The sequence below is a fragment of the Passer montanus genome, unplaced genomic scaffold (assembly GCF_014805655.1).
Source record: "Passer montanus isolate IOZ18808 unplaced genomic scaffold, ASM1480565v1 scaffold272, whole genome shotgun sequence".
Classification (NCBI taxonomy): Eukaryota; Metazoa; Chordata; class Aves; order Passeriformes; family Passeridae; genus Passer; species Passer montanus.
Window position 1 is genome coordinate 61,718 of NW_024367395.1, and position 7,843 is coordinate 69,560.

The following is a 7,843-nucleotide window of genomic DNA, read 5'->3' on the forward strand; positions in this document are numbered from 1 at the left end:
AGGTAAAAAAAGGGGGAAAGGTGAAAAAAGGGGGGGAAAGGTGAAAAAAAGGGGGGGAAAGGTGAAAAAAAGGGTGAAAAAAGGGGGGAAAAGGTGAAAAAAGGATGAAAAAAGGGGGGGAAATGGGGAAGAAAAGGGGAAGAAAGGGGGGGAAAGTGGGGGGGGAAAAGGGTTAAAAAAGGGGGGGAAAGGTGAAAAAATGATAAAAAAAAGGGGGGAAAAGGGGGAAGAAAGCAGGGGAAAAAGGAGGAGAAAGGCCAAAGAAAGGGGGGAAAGAAGGGGAAAAGAACGGGAAAGAACGGGAAGAGGAGGGGAAGAGGAGGGGAAAAGAGGGGATTTAGGGACTGGCGGGTTGGAGGAGGAGCTTGGGGAGCTGTGGGAAGAGCTGGTTGAAGTTCGTGGGGACAGCTTGGAAATGCGTGGAAGTATTTTAAATGGGGATGGCATCAGTCCATGGAAACATCTGAAATATGCATGGGAAAAACTCAAATATCCATGGAAATATCTCAAATACTCATTGAAATCACTTCTCTGAGGGGGAAACTCATCAATCCATGGAAATGTCTGAAATATCCATGGGAAAAACTCAAATATCCATGGAAATATCTCAAATACCCACGGAAAAAACTCAAATATCCATGGAAATATCTCATCTGAGAGGGGATCTCAGCAATCCATGGAAATGTCTCCCAATATCCATAAAAATCCATGGAAATAGCTCCAACATCCATGGAAACCTCTTCTCTGAGGGGGAATTTCATCAAACCATGGAAATATCTCAAATATTCATGGAAATATCTTGGATATCCATAAAAACCTCTCCTCTGAGGGGGGAATCTCATCAATCCATGGAAATATCTCAAAGATCCACAAAAATATCAAATTCCCACCCAAATCTCTCCTATTTCCACAAAAAATCTCTGTGAGGGAGGGGAAAAGCCTGGAGAAAACCCCCAAATTCCAGGTTTGCTGTCCTAACCCCCACCCCACTGGGAATGAAAAGGGCTGGGATTAACCAAGAGCGTTCCAAATTCTCCGAAATTTTTTTTTCCAAGTGCCCCAGGGACAGGAGGGAGCAGGGCGAGAGAGCTGGGAACTGCCCGGACTCGTTTGCTCCCAGTTAATTACGGAATTACAGCTCCAGACACATCTTCCCACCCCCGTTCCTTGGCTTGGAAAAGACATTCCCTCCTCCCTCAAAAAAAAAAAGAAAATAAAACAAACCCCAGCAGGGCCCACACAGGTGAAGGAGACACCAACACCTGGAGGAATTTTTCCCTTTTTTTTTTTTTTGGCCTTCCCGGAGCCTTGGAAAAACAAAACCTCGGAGATTCCCTCAGGGAGGGGAGGCAGCCCCAGAGACGGCGCCGGACGGAGGCTCCAGCCTGGAAAAATCCCTTTTTTCCCCCACAGAACCTGCTTTTATCCCTATTTTCCCTGCTGCATTCGTGTTCCAGGCTCCACCCTGGAAGCTGGATCGGGATCCTCCAAATCAGGACTTTTTTGTGGAGAAAATTTTGGAATTTTTTGGAACAACGACTTGCAGACAGTTCTTTTATCTTTATGGATTCAATAATCACCAATTTCCCCACTTTTTCTGCCTTTTTACCCTACTGGATCAGCCTCGCAGGCTCTTCCCAGAAGCAGCTCGTGCTAGGCCCAGCTCCTCAAAACTGAGATTTTGTGAGGAGAAAAGTTTGGAATTTCTGGGAATATTGACTTCCAGAGGGTTTTTCTATCTTTATGGATTCATTAATCACCAATTTCCCCACTTTTTCTGCTTTTTACCCTGGTTTTTTCCTGCTGGATTGGCCTTCCAGGCTTTGCCCTGCAGCAGAGTGTGCCAGGCCGGGCTCCTCTAAATTGAGATTTTGTGAGGAGAAAAGTTTGGAATTTCTGGGAATATTGACTTTCAGAGGGTTTTCCTATCTTTATTGATTCAATAATCACCAATTTCCCCACTTTTCCTAATTTTTTTCCCTGCTGGATTGGCCTTCCAGGCTCTGCCCTGCAGCAGAGTGTGCCAGGCTGGGCTCCTCTAAATTGAGATTTTGTGAGGAGAAAAGTTTGGAGTTTCTGGGAATATCGACTTCCAGAGGGTTTTTCTGTTTTTATGGATTCATTTTCCCACCGTGCCTGGATGGGAACAATCCCCCAGCTGTAGGAATTTGGCTCTTATGGGGTTTAATTCCATCGAAAATCCCCTTGGAAAGATTCTTTCCCCAGGAAACTGCTGCTGACTCCAGGATAAACCTGGCAAAACTATTTTAAGGCAAAAAAAAAGACATTTATGCTCCATTCCTAAACTCTTCCTCATTATCCTCTCTCCTCCAGGGAAATATTTTTGATTTTTAGTCAAAATCCAAGGAATTCCTAGTTTCCTCCAGGACCGCTGTGATCCCTATGGAATTCCTCCCAACTCCAGGGCAGGAAAGGGTTAAAAAGGAGCAATTTTTGGTTGAAAAGGGGTGGGAAAAGGGGTAGAGAAGGGAGAAAAAGCCGAGGATTTGTACAAGGCCCCATAAACTCACCTGAGCCACTCTGGGATTGCATCCCAAGGCTGATCCTCTTATCCCACAAATCCCAACAATCCCCGGGGAAAGATAAACCCTGAGCCCACATCCCCCACAGCAGCTGGGATTTGCTCCCAGGTTTTGAGTTTTTTTATCCAGGCTGGCTGTGGAAAAAAACAAATTCCACATTCCTGGAGGGTTTTTTTGGGGTTTTTTCCCCCCAATTCCCACCCGGAATTCCCAAATTCCCGGGGCTCACCGTTGGGCCGGATGTTGATGAAGGGATAATTGGGCATCACCAGCTTGTTGAAGTTGAATTTGTAGGTGAATCTTTTGCCCTTGGTCTTGTGCAGGATCCTCTTATTGTAGTAATATCTGGGAATAAATTTTTTAAAAATGGAAAAAAAACAGATTTAAGCACCCAAAAATCCAGAATTCCTTCCTAATTCCTGAGGAATTCCTTCCTAATTTCCTGTTTAAACCAAAATATGGAATTCTGGGATGGTTTCGGTTGGAAAGAGCTCAAACATCCTTAAAAATCCAGGGCCAGGGGCAGCTCCCACATTCCCAGGTTGCTCCAAGCTGGAACTGGGCACTCCCAGGGATGGGAAATCCACGGAATAACCCGGACCAGGGAAGGGTTCATCCCTAAAATCCCATCTGATGGAACCCTGGAATATTTTTGGGTGGAAAAAGGACCTTAAACCCCAGCCCAACCCCACCACCCCAAACTCTGAGAGACAAGCTGACATCGGCATGACATCCTGCTGGAAAATCCCAAAATTCCATGAAAAAAAAAGGGAAAAACCCCAAATTCTGCTGACCTGAGGGCTCAGTTGAGCTTGTACTTCATGTGGGGTTTGCATTTCTGGTGCCCTCAGAGCCAGGCCACCAAAACCCAAACCCTGAGGGACGAGCCACGCGGGATGTCATCCCCATGACATCTCACTTAAAAATCCCAAAATTCCAAGAAAAAAAAAAAGGGAAAAACCCCAAATTCTGCTGACCTACAGGCTCAGTTGAGCTTGTCGTAGTTCATGTGGGGTTTGCATTTCTCTTAGGGCGTTTGGTGGCCTCAGAGCCGGGCCACCAAAACCCAAACCCTGAGGGATGAGGCGACACCACCGTGACATCCCACTGGAAAATCCCAAATTTCCATGGGGAAAAAAAGGGAAAAACCCCAAATTCTGCTGACCTGAAGGCTCAGTTGAGCTTGTTTTACTTCATGAGGGGTTTGCATTTCTGATGCCCTCACAGCCGCGCCACCAAAACCCAAACCCTGAGGGACGAGGCGACACCACCGTGACATCCCACTGGAAAATGCCAAATTTCCATGGGGAAAAAAAGGGAAAAACCCCAAATTCTGCTGACCTGAGGGCCCAGTTGAGCTTGTCGTAGTTCATGTGGGGTTTGCATTTCTCTGAGGGCGTTTGGTGCCCTCAGAGCCGGGCCACCAAAACCCAAACCCTGAGGGCCGAGCCACGTGGGATGTCATCCCCATGACATCCCACCGGAAAATCCCAAAATTCCATGAAAAAAAAAGTGAAAAACCCCAAATTCTGCTGACCTAAGGGCCCAGTTGAGCTTGTTGTACTTCATGAGGGGTTTGCATTTCTGACACCCCCACAACCGCGCCACCAAAACCCCTTGTAGTTCATGAGGGGTTTGCATTTCTGACACCCCCACAACCGCGCCACCAAAACCCAAACCCCGAGGGACGAGGCGACACCACCATGACATTCCACTGGAAAATCCCAAAATTCCACGGAAAACAAAAAGGGAAAAGCCCCAAAGCGTGCTGACCTGAGGGCGCGGCTGAGCTTGTCGTAGTTCATCTGGGGCTTGCACTTGCGCACGCCCCAGAGCCGCGCCACCTCGTCGGGGTCCTTGATGACGAACTCGCCGTACTCGCCCTGCTGCCAGGCGATGACGTGCCGGAACTCCTCCTTCTGCAGCAGCTCCAGGATGAAGTGCCACAGCTGGATCTGCCGCGAGCCCGGGCTGGACTCCGTCTTGTACGCCCACTCCGGGAAGTGGTAGCCTTCGGTGGGGGGAAATGGGGAAAAAGCGTTATTTTGGGAAAATCGGGGGGGTTTGGGAGGTGGGGCTCTGTCAGATATTCCATCTGGGAGCAGGGAGATCCACGTTCCCATCCAGCTCCTCGCTTCTGACTCCTTTCATCTCCAGCTCCCTTGGAAAATGCACCCCAGAAAACACAAAAACCCCACAAAAAACCACCAAGAATGGGTAAAATTTGATTGGAACCCCATTAATGACTGGAGCCTGGAATTCTGGTTCAATATTCCCTGTGGCACCAGGGAATTCCAGGTTCCCATCCAGCTGCTCACTTCTGACTCATTTCAGTCCATTTTCCTTGGAAAATCCACCAAAATCCTACAAAAAACCCACCAAAAAGCACCAAAAATCAGTAAAATTTGGTTGGAGTCCCATTAATGACTGGAGCCTGGAATTCTGTTCAATATTCCATTAATGACTGGAGCCTGGAATTCTGTTCAATATTCCCTGTGGGAGCAGGGAATTCCAGGTTTCCCATCCAGCTCCTCACTTCTGACTCACTCCAGCCCCATTTTCCTTGGAAAATCCACCCAAAAAACACAAAACCCCCACAAAAAACCCACCAAAAATCCATAAAATTTGATTGGAACCGCATTAATTACAGGTGTCTGCAATTCCATTTAATATTCCATGTGGGAGCAGGGAATTCCAGATTCCCATCCAGCTGCTGACTTCTGACTCATTTCAGTGCCATTTCCTTGGAAAATACACCCAAAAAACCACAAAATCCCCACAAAAAACCCACCAAAAAAGGGTAAAATTTGGTTTGAACCCCATTAATTACTGGTGCCTGGAATTCTGTTCAATATTTCACATGGGATCAGGGAGATCCAGGTCTCCCATTCTTCTGACTCATTTCAGTGCCATTTCCTTGGAAAATCCACCCAAAAACCACAAAAACCCCACAAAAAATTGGTAACATTTGGTTGGAATCCCATTAATGACTGGAAACTGGAATTCCGTTCAATGTCCCATGTGGGAGCAGGGAATTCCAGATTCCCATCCAGCTGCTGACTTCTGACTCATTTCAGTCCATTTTCCTTGGAAAATCCACCCAAAAAAACCACAAAAAACCCACTAAAAACTGCCAAAAATCATTAAAATTTGGTTGGAACCCCATTAATGACTGGAGCCTGGAATTCTGTTCAATATTCCATTAATGACTGGAGCCTGGAATTCTGTTCAATATTCCCTGTGGGAGCAGGGAATTCCAGGTTTCCCATCCAGCTCCTCACTTCTGACTCATCCCAGCCCCATTTCCACAGAAAATCCACCCCAAAAGCTACAAAAAAACCACTAAAAAACCCCTAAAAGCCGTGAAAAACCACCAAAAAACTGCAAAACTTGGGCAGAATTCAGAATTCCGCGTGGGAGCAGGGAGAGCCAGGGTTCCCATCCAGCTGCTCACTCCTGACTCATCCCAGCCCCTTTTCCCTGGAAAATCCACCCAAAAGGCACAAAAAGCCCACTAAAAAACCCTAAAATTGCCAAACTTGGCTGGAATTCCGTTCAATGTTCTGTTCAAATTGCCAGGGATGGAATTCAGGCAAGAAAAATTCCCATTTTGGAGGGGTTTTTTTAAACCTGATTTGTGGTGGGATTTATTTTGGGAAAAATCTGATTTGGAGCGGAGATTTTTTTTGGGGAAAAATCTGATTTGTGGTGGGGTTATTTTGGGAAAAATCTGATGTGGGGTTGTGGTTGTTTTGGGGGAAAAATCTGATTTAGGGTGAGGGTTTTTTTTTGGGGAAAATCTGATTTGGAGTGGGGTTATTTTGGGAAAAATCCGAATTGTGGTGGGGTTATTTTGGGAAAAGTCTGAATTGAGGTTGTGATTTTTTTGGGGGGAAAAAATCTGATTTAGGGTCAGGGTTTTTTTTTGGGGGGGAAAAATCTGATTTGTGGTGGGGTTATTTTGGGAAAAGTCTGAATTGAGGTTGTGATTTTTTTGGGGGGAAAAAATCTGATTTAGGGTCAGGGTTTTTTTTTTTGGGGAAAAATCTGATTTGTGGTGGGGTTATTTTGGGAAAAATCTGATTTGGAGTTGTGATTTTTTTGGGGGGAAAAATCTGATTTAGGGTCAGGGTTTTTTTTTGGGGGGGAAAAATCTGATTTGTGGTGGGGTTATTTTGGGAAAAATCTGATTTGGGGTGGGGATTTATTTTGGGAAAAATTCAATTTGTGGTAGGGTTATTTTGGGAAAAATCCGAATTGTGGTGGGGTTATTTTGGGAAAAATCCGATGTGGGGTTGTGATTTTTTTTTGGAGGGGGGAAAAAATCTGCTTTGGGGTCAGGGTTTTTTTGGGGAAATCTGCTTTGGGGTGGATTTTTTTTTTGGAAAAATCCTCTTTTTTCCCAAAAAATCCGCCACCCACACTCCTGCCAGGACAGGAATCCCAGGAGGAACAATCCCAAATCCATCCCTGGGGAGGGAGGAATAATTTGAATTTGAAAGGCAGGAGTGGGAATGCTGGGAGAGGCGGGATGAGCATTCCCAGGGAATATTTTTATCCCGGGAAAAGCGGCAGAAAATGGAATTTGGGGGCTCCTTACCCCCTCCTCCCTCGGGCTTGTCCACGATGCTGCAGCCAGCTTTCATCTTCGCCTCCTGCGGGGGAAACGGGGTCAGGGCGCCCGGCGGGGGAAAGGGGGGAAAAAACAGGGGGGAAATTGGGGAAAATGGGGGGAATTGGGGAAAAATGGGGGGGCGGGGGGGGGCGGGCGGTTCCCGGTAGCGCGGGGGCGGCCGCGCTGTCGTTGCTCGCGCCGCTGCTGCTGCTTCTCCTTCGGTGGCGCGGCCGCTTCTCCTCCCTCTCCTCCTTTTCCTCCTCCTTTTCCTCCTTCTCCTCCTTCCTCTCCTTCTCCTCCTCCCGGTGCCTCCCCCGCGCCGCCGCCGCCGCCGCCGGAACCGGAACCGCCGCCGCCGCCCACGCGCTTCCGGGCAGCGCGCGCGCCCACGCGCTTCCGCTTCCGGTCCCGGCGGGGATGGGGATGGGGGGGGCGCGGGAGCGCGCGCGGGAAACGCCGCCCCTCCCCCCCCTCCCCTCACGAACGGCGGCGGCGAGAAACCGGGGAAAAAACGGGAAAAACGGGAAAAAACGGGGCAAAAACCGGGATAAACAGGGCAAAAACCGGGATAAACGGGCAAAAACCGGGAAAAACGGGCAAAAACGGGGCAAAAACGGGATAAACAGGGCAAAAACCGGGAGGGAAAAAACGGGAAAAACGGGAAAAAACGGGGCAAAAACCGGGA

At 47.9% G+C, this 7,843-nt stretch overlaps 1 protein-coding gene across 1 annotated transcript in view; it reads right to left on the reverse strand.

Annotated features, from left to right (window-relative positions):
- Positions 1-7,271, reverse strand: part of LOC120503955 (ETS translocation variant 3-like) — an 11,161-nt gene extending 3,890 nt beyond the window's left edge. Inside the window, exons 1-4 of the mRNA XM_039713047.1 lie at positions 7,144-7,271; positions 4,317-4,554; positions 2,773-2,888; positions 2,369-2,677 (exon numbers count right to left, since the gene is read on the reverse strand). Coding sequence (XP_039568981.1) covers positions 2,369-2,677; positions 2,773-2,888; positions 4,317-4,554; positions 7,144-7,189 — 709 coding nt within the window. The 5' untranslated portion in view covers positions 7,190-7,271. The remainder of the gene's footprint in view (positions 1-2,368; positions 2,678-2,772; positions 2,889-4,316; positions 4,555-7,143) is intronic.
- Positions 7,272-7,843: the final 572 nt, after the last annotated feature.